Raw genomic sequence first — 19,386 nt, forward strand, 5'->3', positions numbered from 1 at the left:
CACCTGAGCAGTGCCACAGACTGATCGACTCCATGCCACGCCGCATTGCTGCAGTAATACAGGCCAAAGGAGGCCCAACTAAATACTGAGTGCTGTACATGCTCATACTTTTCATGTTCATACTTTTCAGTTGGCCAACATTTCTATAAATCCCTTGTTTTTATTGGTCTTCAGTAATATTCTAATTTTCTGATATGATGAATTTGAGATTTTCATTTGTTGTCATTTGTAATCATCAAAATTAAACGAAATAAACATTTGAAATATATGAGTTTGTATGTAATGTATAAATATAATATACAAGTTTCACTTTTTAAATGGAATTACTGAAATCAATCTACTTTTTCATGATATTCTAATTTTATGACCAGCACCTGTATGTTTGGTGCAGTGTAATCACACTCTTAATCCTGTGACCTTTTTGCAGAATGTTTGTCCGATTTACATCCTCTCAGGGACCAAAAGACAAGAAAAACCGTGCAGAGGTTAGTTCTTTTCAGCAAATACTAAAGAGGCTAATCCTGTCTGACAGTTAAAACGGGGAAATGAGCACCAATTGAATCAAGCGTTCAAAACACGTGAAATCAGTTTAGCAGGAACGTCTAAACATGAATAAACGCTCGTGGAGAGCATTACCATATCCTCGGCGTTCATTTGCGTAAAACTGATCCTCTTGCGGGTGATTTTCCCTGGAAGGGGCATGTATGCAGGGCGGTGAGATCGTCAGGGTCAGAAGCTGATCTGATGCCCTCCAGATGAAACAAATTCAGTCAGCGCTGCTCTCTGGAGTGTGTGTGTGTGTGTGTGTGTGTTGGACAATAGCTGCTTCTGTTATTTAGTTATGTTGTCATCACTATTAACTGCCAATGGGTAACTTCAGGCAATGCAAGGCTGAAGCCCATTTTAGACAGAAGATACTTAAAATAAACGCCATCATTGATCCATCCAAGTGAAAGTATTCAGTCACTCAGACGGCGGCCATGTTTAACGTTCCTGATTCATGTCTCACGGCAAAAAGCCCTTTCCAGCATTTTAACGAAGTCTGCTTATTTGTGTAGATAAGATTTTCTCTTTGCTTGTGTGTGTCAATAGAAACAGAATTCATGCAAATTATAATGGTGTCACGTTATTTTATGTAATAGTTGTGAAAGAATTACTGGATCACATTAAACCAGCAGTGTCTTAACAGCCTTGTGGAACCGCTTAGTCCAATCCAAACCAATTGGGTTTGAAAGAAACTTGACTTTAAAAAGGATTCTTTGGTGTTTTCTTGCATTTTTATGCTTTACCGCCTACTTGGTTAAGGGTTAGGAAATACACGGAAGAAGCTGAAAGTCTCAAGTTTAACCTTATCGAACATTCAGGCCCAGGCTGCGCTGCTGCAAAAATTTATCTTTAAAAAGCTGATTATGTTCTGCTGCCATTCGGGAAAGGAAACACAGAAGAACCCAAAACCGAACAGTTAGAGCTGCAACAACAACCAGGTTGTAAGGTTTTATGTAGATATGTACCTGAGATTTGACCCGTACTCATCCTGTCACTGCTTTCAATGTTTTTTTTAATAAAAAATTATGAAGCAAAATGCGTTTAGTTGGTGTCGGAAAAGCATCAACAGCTGGACACTTCTGTCACGTAGTAACTTATCGATGTACCGCAAAGTGGGAAGAGTGTGAGAACAAGCAGACAGTCCAAACACAGCCTCGGGAAGGTGTAAGATTATGGAAAAACCTCTCCCCTTTATTGCTCCGTAACCATGACAACCGGCGCTCACCTGTACCAGGAGGGCAGCTACGAGCGTCCCGGAGATAACGACATAAAAACCGAGGTTAGTTTTCAGAGTACAAGCGGCATAAGTGCGCCTCCCTGTCTTTGAAAGAGTCAGATTTGATTCCACCCCCCACCCCCCACCCCTTCGCGGCTTTACCGATTGGAGGAAGCCAACCTGGCCGATCAAGTGTCTACTCAGACTCATTATCCGGCATGTGAAAAGAGGAAGAGTGCCGGCGGAGAGGAAGGAGCCCGATGGAGGCAAATTAGAGGGCACAGCTACAGCTCCGCGCTCCGTCCCCTCTCCCAGATGTTCTCAAATGAAATCTTCAGGTCATGCTTGTTGCCATCATTAAGAGGCTGTGTTGCTATGGCGATGTGCGCGGTTGGCCCTCTCGGCAGCTTCGGATTGTTTTTCGAAGCGACAGAACGAAAGGCCAGCCAGAGAGACACCACGAGGCACGGAGAGACGCCGGGGCCGGAAGAGAGCCTCCGGTACAGGAGAGCGCCGATTTGTCCTCCGTGCGGTGAAAAAATAAATGAACTGCTTACGGGAGCAAAACCAATAAACAGAAAATCTAATAAGAGTAGTTAAATGAAATCCTGCAGAGAAACAGATTAGATTGGAGGTAATTTGAAAAGCAGCACAATAATCTGCACTAACATATTCCTTTTTCAACTCCAAGCAGCTTCAGCTCATTTTCCACTCTGAAAACGGCTCGTTCTGGCATGTTTTAGGGCTCCTCGGTGTAAGAAACCACAGGGGGATAAATAGGAAACGTTGGAAAAAGCAACAAATCCCAATCCAAACCAAAGAAATCGAAGCCTAATTGAAAATAAAACAAGATCAGAGTAAAGTAAAAGTGCCAAACTGACAGAAAGTTCTGTTTTACAAACATTACCGTACGTCACGAGCCTATTTTTGTCTCTCCAAGTGACGTTTGCTGAATGACAGCCGCTGAAACATTTTGTACAGCTTAACCTTTGACCTTTAACCTCCTTTTGGAATCCCGGCAGCATTTATTCATTTAGCACTCTGGTTCGACGGCATCATGTCATGTTTGAGCACTGTTTCCGTGTCTTTCTCATAAAAAGTAAACTTATCGTGTGGCTCTGCGTGCAGCTGCTTCTGTTTCCTCCGAACGCCAAACTTCGGGTCAATCGCTGCCGTCCCCCCCCCCACTGTTCGGCTTGTATCCGTTTATCTTTGAGCTCATCTCAGGGTTGATCTCGTTCCGTCTCTGTAAATGTGTTACCAGTCCATTGTGTTTGCTCTGAGTATTGATTGCGGAGAGTCCAGATGTCTATTTCAGGGACAGAGAGACGAAGCCTGAGCTCATCCCTGACCAACGTTTACCCTCAGATTACTGTGTGAACACAGCTAACGACAAACGGATTCAGAAAACTGAACTGGGCCATTAAAAAAAAAAAAAAGGTTCTTCCCTCACTTTCCGCTGCCGGTAAACTTTTATCAGGAACATCTACGACTGAAGACGCCACGTTCAGCTGACCGTAGAAAACACTAAATTGGCTTCAACTCAGTTATTTTTAAAATCTGCTGTGGTAGCAGCCGAGATTCATGCCCAAAACATACGCCAACAAAGCTCTTCTTAAAGCCGTAATAGCTGTCAAAATGTGCAATTTTTCAGTTTTTGCTTCAAATTTTTTCACTTCTAACACAGTTTCTGCATCATTAAATGATTGTTTGGGAGGTTAACGAAGCTCAAACTCATTGGTTTTTTTGTAAAAATTGTGTTAGAAAACAAATATTCCTCGTCTTTGTTTACAGCTAAATTTGTTGATAAATAAAGAAATTCTTCCAGCTCGGCTCATTTCATTTGATCTCGGCTCCAACTTTAGCTTCCACTCTCTCCGTCGCTCGATTTCCTCCCCAGAATGTCCCTCCTTCTGTCTCCTCTCGTCCTCTCAGCTTTTAGTCGCCGTTTCTCTTCAGAAGAAGAAGAGCTTCACCTTTCTTCTTCCCGCCTGCCGCCTCTGCCTCCATCGTTCTCCCTCCAACTGCGTTTACATCCGGGGATTATTTCACCGACTCGATATCTGAAGTGAACTCGTCGACGTTCGAATGTAAACAAACGACTCGTAATTGTTGGCAACAAAACACGACTCAACTGATTTTGCTCATTAATTACAAATTATGGTAGACCTTTAAAAAGTGAATGATGCAGATTTACCAGTTATTTTTTCTCATAAATGATACACATATACAAAAAACTCAAATGAAAACACTGAAAAAACATTCTGGCAGCTATTCTGGCTTTAAACGAGTCCATGATTTGTATTGTGGAGGAGTAAATGCACACGAATGAGAATAAAAAGAAACTGGAGTCATTTAGAGTCTGAACCAAAACATAAGAAACTTTAAAAGGCTTGAAAACTTTCCAACTAGGTTGTTGAACCAATTTTAGGCGAGCATTTATCACTGCCGTCGACTCTCTGCAGGAACTAAAATGGGACGTATTTCTTTTTGGTTGCCACTCGTTCTTCTCCCCCCAACATTTTCTCCTTCCCCTGGAACATCTCCTAAAGCAGAATATCAGGGTTACTTTGAATAAACGCTGCAGAGCTACTGAAACCGTCCCCCTGCCTCCCGACGATAAACATTGTAATCAAGATCGGAGCATCTGGCTCTGAAGTCGAGAGACAAAACGCAGATGAAATGATTTGTCTCCGTGTGAACGGGTTATCTCGCCGGCTTTGACCCCCATTGTCTCTGCGTGTAGTTCCCCTCGGACATGATTGTCCACATTCGATTAACCTCCCGCTCACGGAGACGTCATTTTCCCACAGTATCAAGTCACGTCTTCATATCAGGCCGGACATAAAGAGGGAGATATAAGAGAAGAGGAAATGAAATGTGATAAGAGCAGAAGAAGAAGACAGCGGAGAGAGAACAAAGAGAAAACGCACACAGAGAGCTGGGAGGACTGGTAAGCTTTGAAATTTTGGCTGAGGGTGGACACACACACACACACACATTTGGCCAAAAACTCCAACTAGAAATAGTAACACTCACAGGCTGCAATTAAAAGAGCCGACTCAGCGCCGCCAGCTGAGGACTTTCAGGAGGAGAGATGCTCTTTGGAAGCTGCAGGACTCAGACAGGAAGTGATTTAAGAAATGTTGACAAATAAACTTTAAGTGTTAAAAAGCAAAGAGTTTTTTTTTTTTTTTACTAAAATCTGAGGCTTTACTGTCTGAATCCTGCTTTAATATGAACAGGTTCTGATGTCTTTCTGCATCTTTTGCGTTATTTTAGCCGACAAGACATGAAAACATTCAGCTCTGTGCTACGAATTCTGTTTTTTTATATATTTTACAACATTTTGAACTATATTTATAAATATTTTAATCCACAGATTAATGAGATTTCTTCAATTCCTTCAAAAACTTTGTTCACTTTAAAAAAATGCTTTAATTTTTATCTTCTAATGCTACTTTTAACTTTTAGCTGCTGTTTTGCTACTGTTAGCTTCTAATTAGCCTTTTGCTATTTTTTAACTTTGCTACCCTTTTGCTACATTTAGCTAGTGTTTTGCTACTTTTAGCTTCATACTAGCCTTTTGAAACATTTAGCTTTGTACTAGCCTTTTGCTACTTTTAGCTACCATTTTGCTACTTTAGTTTTGAAGCTAGTCTTTTGCTACTTTTACCTTTTAGAAAGAATTTGCAGCTTTTAGCTTCTAGCTATCATTCTACTACTCTTACCTTCTAGCTAGAAGTTTGCTATTTTTACCTTTTCGCTAGCCTTTTGCTACATTTAGTGTTTAGCTAACCATTTGACATGTTTCAAAAGCTTTTTGCTACTTTGAGTTTTTAGCTAACCCTTTTGTATTTAACTTAGCTTCCCTTTTGGTACTTCAGCTTTTAGCCAATCTGTTGCTAGTGCTTTGCTATTTTACCTTTTCACCAGCCTTTGCTAGCTATTTGATACTTTTAGCGAGCATTTTGCTTCTTTTAGCTTTTAGCTAGTCTATTGTTCTGCTTGTTTTAGCTTTAACAGCTGTTTTCATTCAGCTCTCCGTCTGTATTTTCCCAGAAAATGCAGTTCCTCTAGTTGACGACTGCCGCCCCTGCTTCACCATTTGTTCTAATAAAGTTCTCAAGTTAACGTACGAATCAGTGGAACAAGGTTATTTTCCAGTAATCTGTGAGCGAATAAAAGCTGAAATTCATCTAAAGTCTCCTCTGCTGTTCTGACAGCTTTATTTCCCTCTCGGCACCACTCCACTCTCAGAAACGACATGTTTCTGCAAGGTCAAAATGAAGCGTCGCTCATCAAGTTGTTTATTTCTGCAGCTCTAAAACAAGGTCTTAAAGCAAGCTGCTCGTCTCAAATGGGTTTTAATGCACAAAGCAGGAAGGAGAGTGAAACCATTCGTCTCTTTTCTTTTATCTCAGAGAACGATCACGGCTTACTGAAAGGGTTTGATGCAATTTTTTAGAAAAAGGTTGGGGTTGTCACAAAAACTCGAGGGATTAAATTGATCCAGATCATAATCTGACCCTTTCGAGGTTTGTTGCCACCGAGTGCTTCTAGTTAGTCATATTTCTTTTCTGGAGTCTGAAACTTTCTGTTTGACACACGGGGCTCTTTCATAAAACGGTTCCACACAATGGGCGCCCAGATCAGGGTTCCTCTGGTCGTTCATAAAACACCGATGGCTCCGCCCACGTCCCGCACAGACGAAAGCGTTCAGAAATGAAGCGAGCAGGGAGGAACCAAAAGAGGCGGGGAACAACAATCAGCTGCTTCTATGTGTTGCTCGACGCTTTATTTGTGTGACGTCTCCTGGACAACATTTCTCACAAACACGGCGGACGAGCTCAGTGCAGCGATTCATTCAGAAATCACACCGAGGAACGCAGGGGACGTCTCAGTTTCGGTGTCTTGTATACGAGCCTGTGGTCTCTGACTTACTCTACACCAGTGGTGTCCAATCCTGGTCCTGGAGGGCCACCATCTTGCATGTTTTAGGTGTTTCTCTGCTCTGACACACCTGATCTGAATGACTGAGTGATTAACAGGCTTCTGTAGAACTTGAAGACCTGCTGAAGAGCAGAGAAACAACTAAAACCTGCAGGATAGTGGCACTCCAGGACCAGGATTGGGCACCACTGCTCTACACAGTTCAGATTGGATACAAATGACAGTAAAACATGCCTTTTTAGTTCATAAGGAATTTAGCAGTTGACAAATAGAACCATTGGTTTCTTTTTCTAGTCGTGCCGTTCGGTACAGAATCACCTGTTTGAAATATACCGACAGAAATATCTTTCCAGTTGTGTTTCTGAGCTCAACGTGGTTTTTTTTTTCAGCGCAAAGGATTCATAAATGACTTTGATTCATAGAAGAAATTAAACCCTGCTCTGATAAAGAGGAGCAATCAGTCGCCTCAATACAACAGGCAGAAAGGAAACAACAGAGTGACCTTCCATCAACTGATGAGCTTTTTTTTTTTGCTTTCATTGGACTGACACGCACAACCAGGTAGCTTTGATGGTAGTTACAAAAGAGATGACATGTGTATTTAAAACCAAACACCTTGCCTGGTGCCTCTCTGCCTCGCTCTGAGCGCCACGGTCACGGTCGGGGCGAGATAAAAAGCTCGGCTGCTGGCCGGTGCAGAGACCAGACCAGTGGGATCTCCGGGGTAGGATCAATGGGAGAAAAAGGGACTGGCGGAGCAACGAGTGTGAGCAAGATCCCTCCCCTCTTTGTGAGAGCAGGGGTCCAGATCAGTGACGGGAGGGAAGATGGGCTGAAGTGTCCAGCGGCGGCGGAACAAAGGGCGAAGTGGAAAGAGGCTAAAAATGAGCAACGTGCGGACGGAAAAGGAGAAATGTGGCAGAAAGTGGTAACAACGGCCTAAAGGGTAAAGGCAGGAAGAAAACTGGACAAAGATGAGTGGACAGCTTTAAAGTGAGAGCACAAACCCCTGAAAAGACAAGATGACTGATGGGTGGACGGGACAGCTCGGAACATTCTCAAGGTTTCTCTGACATCTAACCTCAGGCAGGGGTTCTGCTTCCCGGACAAACTGTTCTTTATTTCCTGTTTCTTTTAAACTACTGAGTTCTTTTTTTCCTGTCTTCACTGGAATCTTTCCTGAAGCTTTTTGTTCGCCTTCAGATCCCTCATAAAACAGCTGCTTCTGGCTTTAGAACATCGGAGGGTCTGATTTATGAACGGACCGAGGCGGCGTGGGGGTCAAACCGTTGCTGTTACACCTCTGAGCCGCCGAGGGAGGCGGTAACAGAAACGTGAAAGGGTCAGCCGACGTCTGGTTTTGAGCTTGGCGTCGGGACGGTCTGTGAGAGCAGCGGGCCGCGGGGGTTACGTCTCCTACGCTGACTCCAGGTGTGACAGCTCACATTGTCGTGGAACGAGACCAGCTCTGTTAATCGTTTCTAAATCACCAGTGGCGGCTTGAGGAGGAGCTTGTCTTTGCAGCCGTATTGCAGAATTGCTTCTTTGAAAGGGGGCCACTGATAACCAGCAAAATTCCCAACACAATGTTAAACAGGGAGGAGGGATTACAGACTGGAGTGTTGCAAATTGCCCGTTTTGAAACACCACTCTTGTGTTTTCGGATAGGCGACCAAAACGCAACTTTTTTTTTTAAACTACGATGCCCTAAAAACAATGCTGTGTTCATAAGAATCTTTCCAGGAACAGCAACTACAAAGATCCTTTTAGAGAAACGTCACTTTCCCCGTGGGCAATGCCTAAATTGATGGTTTGTGTTGCACGGGCGTGCACGTGCACGAGAGTCTACGAGGTTCTGATGCCTGAAAGGTGAGGCACAGCTTATACTTAAAGGTACAACTTGGGGGAAATTTAAAAACACCAGATTGGCTCATGTATATTTGATTACTTGATTAACTGACAGATTAATATAAAATAATAATCGAATAATAATTTGAACCAGCAAACGGAAGGTTTGCCGGTTCAACCCTCGCTCCATCAGTCTCAGCTGTTGTGTCCGTGGGAAAGACACTTCGCCTGCCTTGCCTACTGGTGGTGTTCAGAGGGCTTAGTGGCGCTGGTGTGATGGCAGCCTCACTTCTATCAGCCCGCCCCAGGGCAGCTGTGGCTACAATGTAGCTCACCACCATCAGTGTGTGAATGAGTGAATGATTGAATGTAGTGTGAAGCGTTTTGGGGTCCTTGGACGAGATAAAGCGCTATAAAACGCAGGCCATTTACCATTTTACTAACTGACTTTTTATAATGTACGTGCATGTTGTTGTTTAGAGCCCTGAGTTGACTTTTGGTGTGACTTGGTGCTGTACGTAGAAATAAACTGAACTGAACCGAGCCGAACAGTGGACGACACATAAAAACCTGCGTTCACCGCCATGCTCAGCGAGACATCTTTACTCCAAGCATCATTAATGACACGTTCCGCCGAACGACGGCGCTTCACCTAAAACCTCCGAGGCGCTCGAGTCTCATCAGAGCCAAAGCACATTATTCATCAGAGCCATGAGGGGTCTCGGACTTTTTACCCTTGAAAGGGAATGAATTAAAGGCGAGAGAGAGAGAGAGAGAGAGAGAGGGAGAGAGAGAGAGAGAGGGAGAGAGGGGACACCGGGGCAGACGGACGGCCTTACTCTCGTCGGGGTTGGGGGAGGCGAGGATGGCGCTGTGCTTCCTCTTCACCTCTTCGACTTTCTCCGCCAGAGACTCGATGAAGCCGCGGATCTCCTCCACCTGTCAGCAGAGAGAGAGAGAGAGCAGTGCTTCAGATGTGCTCAGCGGCGAGGCAGGAAGCAGCAGGTGATTAGTTTGACTGATGTTGACAGAGACTGAGCCGAGGAGGTAATTATCATATTAGAGGCAGATGGCAGAAGAGAGCTGCTTTCTGGGAGCACGCAGACCGAAGAACGGCTCTCGGGTTCACGCGGCGACATTCCTCCTGCCGTCTCTCCTGTTTTTAGGCAAGCGTGTGATGTCTGGACTAAATCGGAACACGGGCTGGAAAACCCGCCGAAGCTGCCAATGTTTACACCGTTGTCCTTGTTTGCGTTCTTCTTCTGATAGTAAGGAGTAAACAAATGTGATTTAAAATCCTGAGAAAAATGAGTCATTTCTTTTCACACCTTACTTAAAGACAAAGAGCTGCGCCAAACTGTACGAGTGGTTGAACGATTCAGAGAAGGGACTATAATTCATGACTGCCTGCCGCCAGGAAAGGCGGGTGATCACGTGTATCAGTCATCGTGCGTGGGAAAAGAAGGCCCGATTTCGACAGGCCCGCGTTGCTGTCGTCAGAGAGCGGGAACAGGAGGGACCGCTTCCTGAGCCCGCTGAGCCCGGCGGTGCGTCGCGTCCGTGTTTACGCTCTGACCTCTGGATTATCCACCGCGGAGACGCAGGTCCGACACGCTAACCAATCACTTCCCTCCCCGCCGCCTCCGCTCACAGCTGCAGGAGCAGCGGGGTCACATCTGTCAGCGGCTCGGGGAACTCGAGCCTCCGCCTCAGGCTGCCGCTCCTACACCTGCTCCGCCGCGCATCCTTTCTGATCTCCGCGCGAATGCTTCAGCCGCGTCCCCGTCCTATCAGTCCTCGCGGCTTTGTCACCGACGCCCCGGGGTCATCATCCTGGTATTATCTCCGTAATTACCTGTGGATCGGATCTGTTATTTCTTTTTAATAACGACCTAATTGGCTTTGAAATACCACCCAGGAGAGAACACACACATGTATGAGAAATTGCGAGAGTTAGGGAGAGATCCAAAAAAAATAAAAAGTTAGAAATGCAATAAAGTGAGGAACAGATAACGGCAGAAAGAAATCAGAGGCGGAAACCATTCAGATTATGGTAAGAAGCCATGAGTTAGAGAGGCGCCTTGGAGCGCCTCGGAGCACCTCGGAGCGGCTTGGAGAGTCTCAGACCGTCTCGGAGAGCCTCGGAATGCCTCTGAGTGGTTCGGAATGCTCATCAGACCGAATGATTTTATTCACGTGGGAGAAAAAACGGTTTCAGACGCTCCTGAGAAGCTCATTTACGTGCAAAAGCAAATAGGCTCACACATACTTTAGAACTGAAAACAGCTTTTAGGAACAATAACAGTCAGATATTAAAGCCCGATCTGAGCTTTAAACTAAGATCACCTGTGTGACATCACGCTCAGACGGCGTGCTGACGACTCTCAGCTACTGACACGCCGATTCTTCGTTCAACCATAAAACTGAGCGAGTTGGAGGCTGTTTGGTGGCGGCCATTTTGACATGGACCGACTCCGAAAGGTAAACCAGTGATGACAGTAAAATCTGTCCAGTGGTTCACGAGATATTTAACCAACACACACACGCAGGTAGAAACATTATCACCCACCTGGCCTTTCAGCAGAGGGGTGATAACGAGCCGCGGCTGTGTTGAAATGATCCACCTTCATCTTGTTTTTATTCATCACTTCTGTCATTCAGACAAACATCAGACATCTGTTTAAACCTCTGTGATCTGATTTAGGCTGTTCTGTGGTAAAAGTTTGATTTTTTTTATCTGTTAAAATGTAAGAAAAAAATCTAGAGCAAAAAAAAAATTACAGATCCTGAGGCAACAGAGCAACTTTCTTGCTTTTGCTCTCTTCACTCTTGCATCATCAGGTGAAAGGAGCCCGAACACGAGCGAATCACTGACAGACGGAATCATGCCGACATCCTTTCAGGGCACAAACACAAACTGAAAATAAAGCTGATTTATTGTTGTTTGTTTGTTTTTACTACTTTTATTAGGCTTGTTTTGGTGCTTGATACCTAAATAATAAAAGCATCTCAGTTGGGTAAGATGCTTTTGAATGAAAAAAAAAACTAAAGGCCCGTTCTGGTCAAACGTTCTGGAAATGATGATATTCACCATCTCACGTAATATCGTAAGATCCCATGAGACGTTGGAGAATAAACTGAGGATGACTCTCAGCTACTACCACACTGAACTTCAGCTCAATATCTGTAAAACTGACCGAGTTATGGCCCTTTTTGTGTTTCCTAATGTCAGTTAGCTTTGGCGGCCATCTTAAATTGGGTTGACTCCAAAAGGTAAAGAGGTGTAGATCTACATCTCAAAATTACCTTCTGAAAGTTTCACTAAATTCTGTCCAGAGCTTCATGAGATATTTTGCTAACAGACAGACAGACAGGGTTGACGTCCAAACAATTAACGCCAAAGATTTCGGCTAAAATATTGTGCAATGTGTAGCGCTCAAAGTATGTGTTGGGGAGGCCTCTCAGCTACTACCACACCACATTTTAGCTCAGTATCTGTAAAACTGACTGAGTTACTGCTATTTTTGTGCTAACTAAAGTCAGATGGCTGTGGCGGCCATCTTGAATTGGGTTGACCCAAAAAGTTCATTAGTTTTAGACGTTCAACCAGTGGTTACCTTCTGAGAGTTTCATTAAAATCCACTCACTGGTTCATGGGATGTTTTGTTAATAAACAGGGAAACGAACTCAGACGCCGGCAGCTGCAGCTTTTCATGGCAGCAGGCAACAAGAAACGCTCGCTCACAGTTTCTTATGAGATCGTTTCAGGATTTCAAACAGTGATCTGATGAAAAACACCAGAGAATAACTGAGCTGTAATGCCTTACTGAAAAGGATAAAATTCTCATTGATTTTTTTTTCCTTTTCTTTTTCAAAGAGTCCTTTGCCAACAATAGAACGCTGCATTATTTTCCACACGTGCACGCAGACCTCAGGCTGTGCCGAGGCAGGCGCAGCTTCCTTTCTCTTCCCACAAACACATTATAAAATCAATACCCGCCCTCTGAGGGTTACATGATGTCCTCACACTGTCTCCCCCCCCCCCTCTCAGTTACCGGTCAGCCCAACTGAGACTCGCTCTGCTCCTCAGCTCAACCTTTCACACCTTCTTCTCGCTTTAAAGACCGTCTTTTTCTCCGCGTTTTCCTTCAGTCTCAAATGTTTTTTTTATTTCTGCATCGTCCCCAAACACAAATTAATCCGTCCAGCCAGTTTCCTCCTCCCAGTTGGACATGACCAGGAAACACCTCCAGGGGGTGTCCTTACCAGATGGCCGAACCACCTCAGCTGGCTCCTCTCGATGTGGAGGAGCAGCAGCTCCACTCCGAGTCCCTCCAGGATAGCCAAACCTCTCGCCCCATCTCTAAGGGAGAGCTCAGCTACCCTGTGGAGCAAACTCATTTCGACCACCTGTATCCAAGATCTCGTTCTTTCGATCACCAAACAGAACCACAGGTGAGGGTAGGAACAAAGACCGACCGGCAAACAGAGAGCTTCGCCTTGCAGCTCAGCTCAGTACAGAATCGGGCCCTGTGCTGTAGTCCACTTCCTGCTTTTGGAGCGGTCTCTGGTCCGCTTGCGTTCACATACGCATTCGAACCGCATCAGAGTTCACTTCAACCAAACCCAGACCAAGGTTTTTAGGCGGACCAGAGTTCACTTCTTTGGTCCCCATCAGAGTTGGATTGAACGTTCACACCTCCCCAAACGAACCGGACTTTCTGGGCAAACGAACCAGAGTTGGATTAAACATGGCCAGTGTGAACGCACCCTAAAACTCCTCCACCTGAGGCGGCACCTTGCTCCCAACCCGGAGAGAGCAGTCCACCCTTTTTCTCGACGGAGGACCATGTTCTTTTGGTTCTGATCCAAAACCTTGTGGCCACAGGAGCTTTGGACCCTCAGCTACCTTCCTCCCACCTGTGGCTCAGTCTTCGTCATGTGTTTGTCGCCTGATGCTGCTTTTGAAAACTCATATCAAAGTGCTCCTCTTCAGCCCCTCCTCCATCAGTCACAAATGGCGCTAAAAGGCACCCAACCTCGGATCGCCCCACTCCCTTTGTAGCAGGATTTGCAATGGTAAACAAAAGACATGAAAGGTAAAGAAAAGAAAAAAAAACAACATACATGAAATGGTGTACATTTCTAACCTGAGGATACCGACAGATAAAACAGGAGGAAGAGATAACTGATGGAGCGAGAGTGAGCGGCTTGGTAAAAGTCTAACCACATTTGAATAATTGCACTTTTTTTTTTTCCTTTTAACTCCTTGAGGGAGATAGAGTCCATTAAAACAAGCATCACAGGATGTGACAAAGTAACGCCGGCGTGGTTCTGTTGGACCGATGACTCACGGCGGGCCTCCACCTCTCCTCAGAGCCCGACTGCAGCTACAGTAAAACCGACCTCTTTCTGAAAGCCCGAGTTGATGATCGGTTTGGGTTTCTCGCTGCACGTACAGAAAGAAAAACGCTCCCCCGGATGGATTAATGCGAACTGAGGTTTGGGCCGAGGAGGGGAACAAACCTGTTCAAAGAACTCGTCCATGAAGCCTTTGTCCATCCCCACGGCGACTTCGTCCTCCTCCTCTGTCGACTCCTTCCCCTGCAGAACAAGAAACACAGATTTTATGAAGAGCAAATTATTTATATTTGTCTGTTTTTTGGGGTTTTTTTTTATTATGCTTCCTTGAACAAGTCAGGATAGGTCTGTGGGCTGTATAAAACATGTTCATTACATTTAATGCACAAAATCATTCTCAGATATTGAGATTTCACCTGATTAGTTCTGCCTGTTTGGAGCTCATTTCAGAATGAGCGGTTTTAGGGCTACTCCGCTTTTATGCAAAAAAGCTGCTGTTGGCCACGCCCCCTAACTTGGTGTCCTGTCTGAAAACATAAAATCTCACTGAAGGATTAAACGCTGCTGATCTGACGCACATTTATATTGTTACTAATTCAAACTCTGAGGATTCTGACTTTGGGACAGGGGCACTTAGCCGGTCTGAACCAACATTTGTCAAGTAGGAGAGCGGCAATAAGTGGGTCCGAAACCCGACTGGTAGCGGGTCGGGACAACAGGACATTTTCCTTTTCCAGCAGACATTGCTCAGCAGTAAAACCAGCAGAACAAACGTGACGGTCTTCTTGTTATGAAGTGGGCGGAGCTCCACTTGGGTTACTAGGTGAGGGGCTGGGCTTGGCTTGGGGTTGCTAGGTAATGGGGATTGTGACGCAACAATCCAGAGGTTTTTGAAACAGCTCGTTTTGCAGCCACCAGAAAACATTTACTTATTGTCAAAAAAACGGCTGGGTGGTTTTTTTGGACTGTTTCTAGAAGCAGCAGATCCCCAAACGGAAGCACAAAAACATGCAAAAAGTGAATTTTGCATAATAGGTCCCCTTTAAAGAAACATAAGCAATCGTGGCTTCTGTTAAGGACAACCCTGGCGATGATCGGAGCGTGTTTCATAATAAGAATTTAAGCTTGAATAAAATGCCATCACCGCTCTGCCAGCCTCTTCAGCCATCATCTGATTAGAAACAAGGAGAGCCGAACGACACGTGTAATTACAACCGCAGTTCCAGTGATTAGCAAGTTATTATTTAATTAGGACCTGGGATGAGATAAAACCTTTTTTTTTTTTTGTAATAAATACGTCTTTATCTCCACACAAACACAGGAGTCTGTCGGGGTTTTACATTAAAACATGACAGATATAATTATGACAAAAGTTGAGCTTTTCTTCATTTGAGCTGCTCTGTTTCTGAGACAATGAATATTTTTAAAACCCAAATTATCGTCATCGTTCTCCACCGAAGCTTCCAGCTAACCATGGCGGCAAACAAACAGACTTCTGGAGTAAAGGTTTATTAGAAGACAAATGATCTGAATTGTACTGAAAGCTCGACTGCTAAAATCCCAGAACGGACACCCCAGGACGGTCCTAAATGTCTCCTGTTCGTGCCCTGACTGGGAGAGACCACCCTCATGTGGTCATAATGTTATGGTCTAAAACGGTGCGTACATTCTCAATAAAATAAGACAAATCGCAAACATAAAAAAAAAACAAGCAAGCAACAGAGAGAGAGAAGCTCTCCCGCCTCGTCACGCAGCCGAGTGATTCATCCTGTTAGACTGATCCCATCAGTCGTTAGCAGCTTCGGCTCGTTCGGCTAATTCAGCTCCCCGTGAGACGCTCATGAAATCTGTTTGCTTATCAACTTTGTAACGGCAGCGTGCAACTTTCATCTCTTTCTGCCTGAACTGACTCCTTTATTTTATTCAAAAAAATAAATAATAACAATAATTTAAAAAAAATTAAAGGCAGCGGGGACAGAACCTGTAATTTTTTTCCTCAGAGTGCAGCTAAAGCCCGATTCAAACAGGATTAGTTTTACCCAGGGACCACATGCTGTTTCTAATAATTACGGAGATTGTCTGTGGTGTTAACCCCGTGTGAATCAGCCATGTCAGTAATTTGTAAAGTAAAAATCCCCCCGCAAATTACCTACTCTATTTTACTGAACTCCGAGGTCCTGTGATAATACGAATCCAAAGCGACTAAGCATCTCTGTGATTTGGACAGAAATGGGCGGGGTCCAATACAAATTAGGCATTTTTTTGTTTCCTGGGTGCGTTTTTATTTGCTCTAGGCCAGGGGTGGACAATGCTGGTCCTCAAGTGCCACTATCCTGCATGTTTCACTTGTTTCCCTGCTCCAATACACCTGATTCAGTGGTTAAATCACCTCTCCATGTTCTGCAGAAGCCTGTTAATCACCCATTGATTTAAATCAGGTATGTTGGAGCAGAGAAACAAGGAAAACATGCAGGATGGTGGCCCTCGAGGACCAGGATTGGAGGCCCCTAGGCAATGGAGGCTGTGATGGAGTGCGTAGATAACCTTTTGTGTCCCGGGCCAGCAAAACTATCGACCCTGTGGAGTTGCTTTAAGATGGCAGCGATTCACTATGAGCTTGAACAAGCTGTAGGCTCGTCAGTCTGGTGAAAATTAAACTTTTATTTCTCCAAACTTCTGATTATCTGAGCATGGTGCTCAGTGAAATGTAGAAACGGGTCTTGGATAAATCCCGCCGAGGCTTTGTGCTCTAAGTCTTCCAAAGAGCTCCCGTCTTCTTGCTCTGAAGCATGTGTTGTGCTGACAGAGAGAAATAAAGCGATGGAGAGCCGAGCTGAGTTCAGAGGAAAAACGTCTGAGAGACGGCCGACTTTCACAGGAGACACGCCGAGACAGCTGGCACGAATCTCGGTGAGAGGACTGCAGAGCCACTGTGATGGTGAGAATATCATCTAAACCCGCTGGAGATATATTTAAACCAACACAAACTGGGTTGTTTAAAGTTTCTTCATTGCAAGTTAAAAAATCATCAAATCATCTATGTGTAAAATCTGTCTTCTCTGTCATGTTGGCCCTGTTTAGTCCGCTTTAACTGAACTCTGGTTCGTTTTGCCCAGAAAGTGCGGTTTGTTTGGGGAGATGTGAACTCTGACGCGGTTCGAATGCGTATGTGAACACAAGCGGACTAGAGACCGCTCCAAAAGCAGGAAGTGGACTACAGCACAGGGCCTTCTGGGTAAATACAACCAAAACAGACGAGCGTTTCTACAACTGGAGGGAGAAATGGCTCCTGGTTTGTTTGGCACATGGACCACAGACACAACAGAAATCCTAAAACCTCTAAAATCTGACACCACTCAATTTTTGTTTCCTTTTCCATCAGAAGGAAGTTGTGCTCAGTGTCTTCTTCAGAGGTTTTCGTGTCGTTTCCTTCAGTAGTTCTTGGTGCGGTGCCACCACAGGTGAGGAGGGGGAACAGGTCGCTCAAAGGGTTTGACTCGGTTGACTCGGTGCAGCGTGAATGAGACCCGCAGCAGCTGAGAATGGAACAAATGGTTCACTTTTGGTCCCCAATCGAAGCGAGTCCACCGGTCCAGCGGGAGGAAGGAGTCAGACGAGGCTCACCCCCCTTAGAGGGGCACCGTGTACCCCCCCATAGAGACACGAGGGCTTTGGTCGGGTTTTACTCTTCGGTCAGAAGACTGCGAATCCCCCTACCTCACGTCGAATCTCCACCTCCCACCCAGATCTGCAGCTCCCAGCTGAGCCAGAAAGAGTCGGCGGAGGCCTTTAACGCCGCGCTCTTGACTCAGCCTGCGGACTGGACCATCCACACACACAACAGATGCTCTGAGCCAGACACAAAAACATACACACACACATCACAGCTGACACACTTATGATACACAACAGATGGCTCGCTCGTACTGAGAAAACAGGATCCGAACATGCCGATCCTCACTGGATCACTGGAGAAGCGGCCCGTTTATTGCGCCGCTGATTTGATTAGAGAATACTTCTAGGCGCCACGCCCGCCGGCAGGAAGTCTTCCCATAAAGCGTGTGCACGTCCAGGAAGTGCAAGTGCACTCGGAAACGTTGGGGGGAGGGCAAACCCAACGCAGAGTGGCGGTTTATATCAGAGCGGCGCGCAGGAAGCGGGAAAACTGGAGCACAACAATTACAGAAAGGTGTGAAAATGTAATAGGAGGCGCAACAGGAGCCTACCGAGTTGATGTGGAGCGGCGGCCGGAGAGAATACGGAACGCCGGAGAGGTTCGACGTGAAAATAAGCAAGAGACGAGCGACGAGAGAGCTGAAGGAGAGGTGGAAACCCTACATGTTTTGTTTTTATGTTTCCACTTTAAGATCAGCATGTTTTCTGTTTGAAATATGGCCGATTCATGCAGTCCCATCAGATTAGACCGTCACAACACAAGTGAGTTAAAAGAGTGTTAAAGATTACAAAAATGTTAAAAATGTTATTTCTGTATGTTTTTACAGATTTATCTGCCACTTTATGATGATCTCACTGAATCCAAGAAGCCAAAAAGTCATAATATTGGTTTTTTTTCCCCCCCAAAGCTTTGAAACATTCAGTCGTAAAAATCTGATTGTTGATCCGACAATCTCATTTTGTAGATTAATTTAATTTGCCATAAAATCTTCAAATTCAACTATCTCTTATGCTTTCAAGCAGCCAGATATTCCTGGTATCTTTAAAGTGGATTTGATCCACATCTCCTCAGGCTTTCTGAACGTCCTTTAAAGTTTTTCTTAGACTTCATTTTCGGTTCAGTAGCTGAACATTTTCAAATAAATTTTGTTGGTGGTGTTTTTCAACCACTTAACTTTGATCTAAAAATGATTCAGGCTTAAAAAAGAGAGAAATGTAGACGTCCAACGGGAACCTGGAAGTTGAAGCTGGAACAGGACCAGCGTCTTCGAAGGTTGGTGCCAGTGAAAGTTTTAAGTCCCGCCCCAGTCCACTTGTCCAATGTCCCCATTTATTTGAGTTAAAAGTTTGCACAACATGCTGTTATACTTCATGTGAAGCTTTTCACAAGTAAACAAAACAAATACTTTTTTCAATTAATAAAGAAGCAGTGGGGAATTATCTAAAATCTTTGACAAATAAAACATTAGGGAAATAACCATTTATTTAAGCATAAACCCATTGAAGACCTCTGCCTTGGTGCATGCCTCGCTCCCGTTGACCTTGTGCCATTATTGCTGCGTGACTTCTATGTCTTTAAAAACGAAGCTTTTCACCTCAGAAACGACATCCTGCGGGCAAACTTTGTCAGATTCTGCTGCCATCGGGATACAACAGTGAAAGGCGGAGAATGGGATTTGATTTGTGGTGATCAGAGAAGTGAAAACATAAAGTTCAATTATTACAGGCCTATTCACGGCTCACAGAGAGACGTTTTCAAAAAAGGACATCTCTTTTATAAAAAAGAA

The 19,386-nt window shown here is 44.7% G+C and overlaps 1 protein-coding gene across 6 annotated transcripts in view; it reads right to left on the reverse strand.

Moving 5' to 3' along the window:
* stx1a (syntaxin 1A (brain)) overlaps positions 1–19,386 on the reverse strand; it is a 71,680-nt gene that overhangs the window by 39,734 nt on the left and 12,560 nt on the right. For all 6 annotated transcript variants that reach the window (XR_003039474.2, XR_003039475.2, XR_003039472.2 and 3 more), the window contains exons 2-3: positions 14,090–14,167; positions 9,403–9,502 (exon numbers count right to left, since the gene is read on the reverse strand). Coding sequence is in view for 3 of the 6 variants with exons in the window: in XM_017424763.3 (XP_017280252.1) it covers positions 9,403–9,502; positions 14,090–14,167 (178 nt within the window). In the remaining 3 variants the exon portion in view is untranslated. The remainder of the gene's footprint in view (positions 1–9,402; positions 9,503–14,089; positions 14,168–19,386) is intronic.

The sequence above is a fragment of the Kryptolebias marmoratus genome, linkage group LG2 (assembly GCF_001649575.2).
Source record: "Kryptolebias marmoratus isolate JLee-2015 linkage group LG2, ASM164957v2, whole genome shotgun sequence".
NCBI classification, from domain to species: Eukaryota; Metazoa; Chordata; class Actinopteri; order Cyprinodontiformes; family Rivulidae; genus Kryptolebias; species Kryptolebias marmoratus.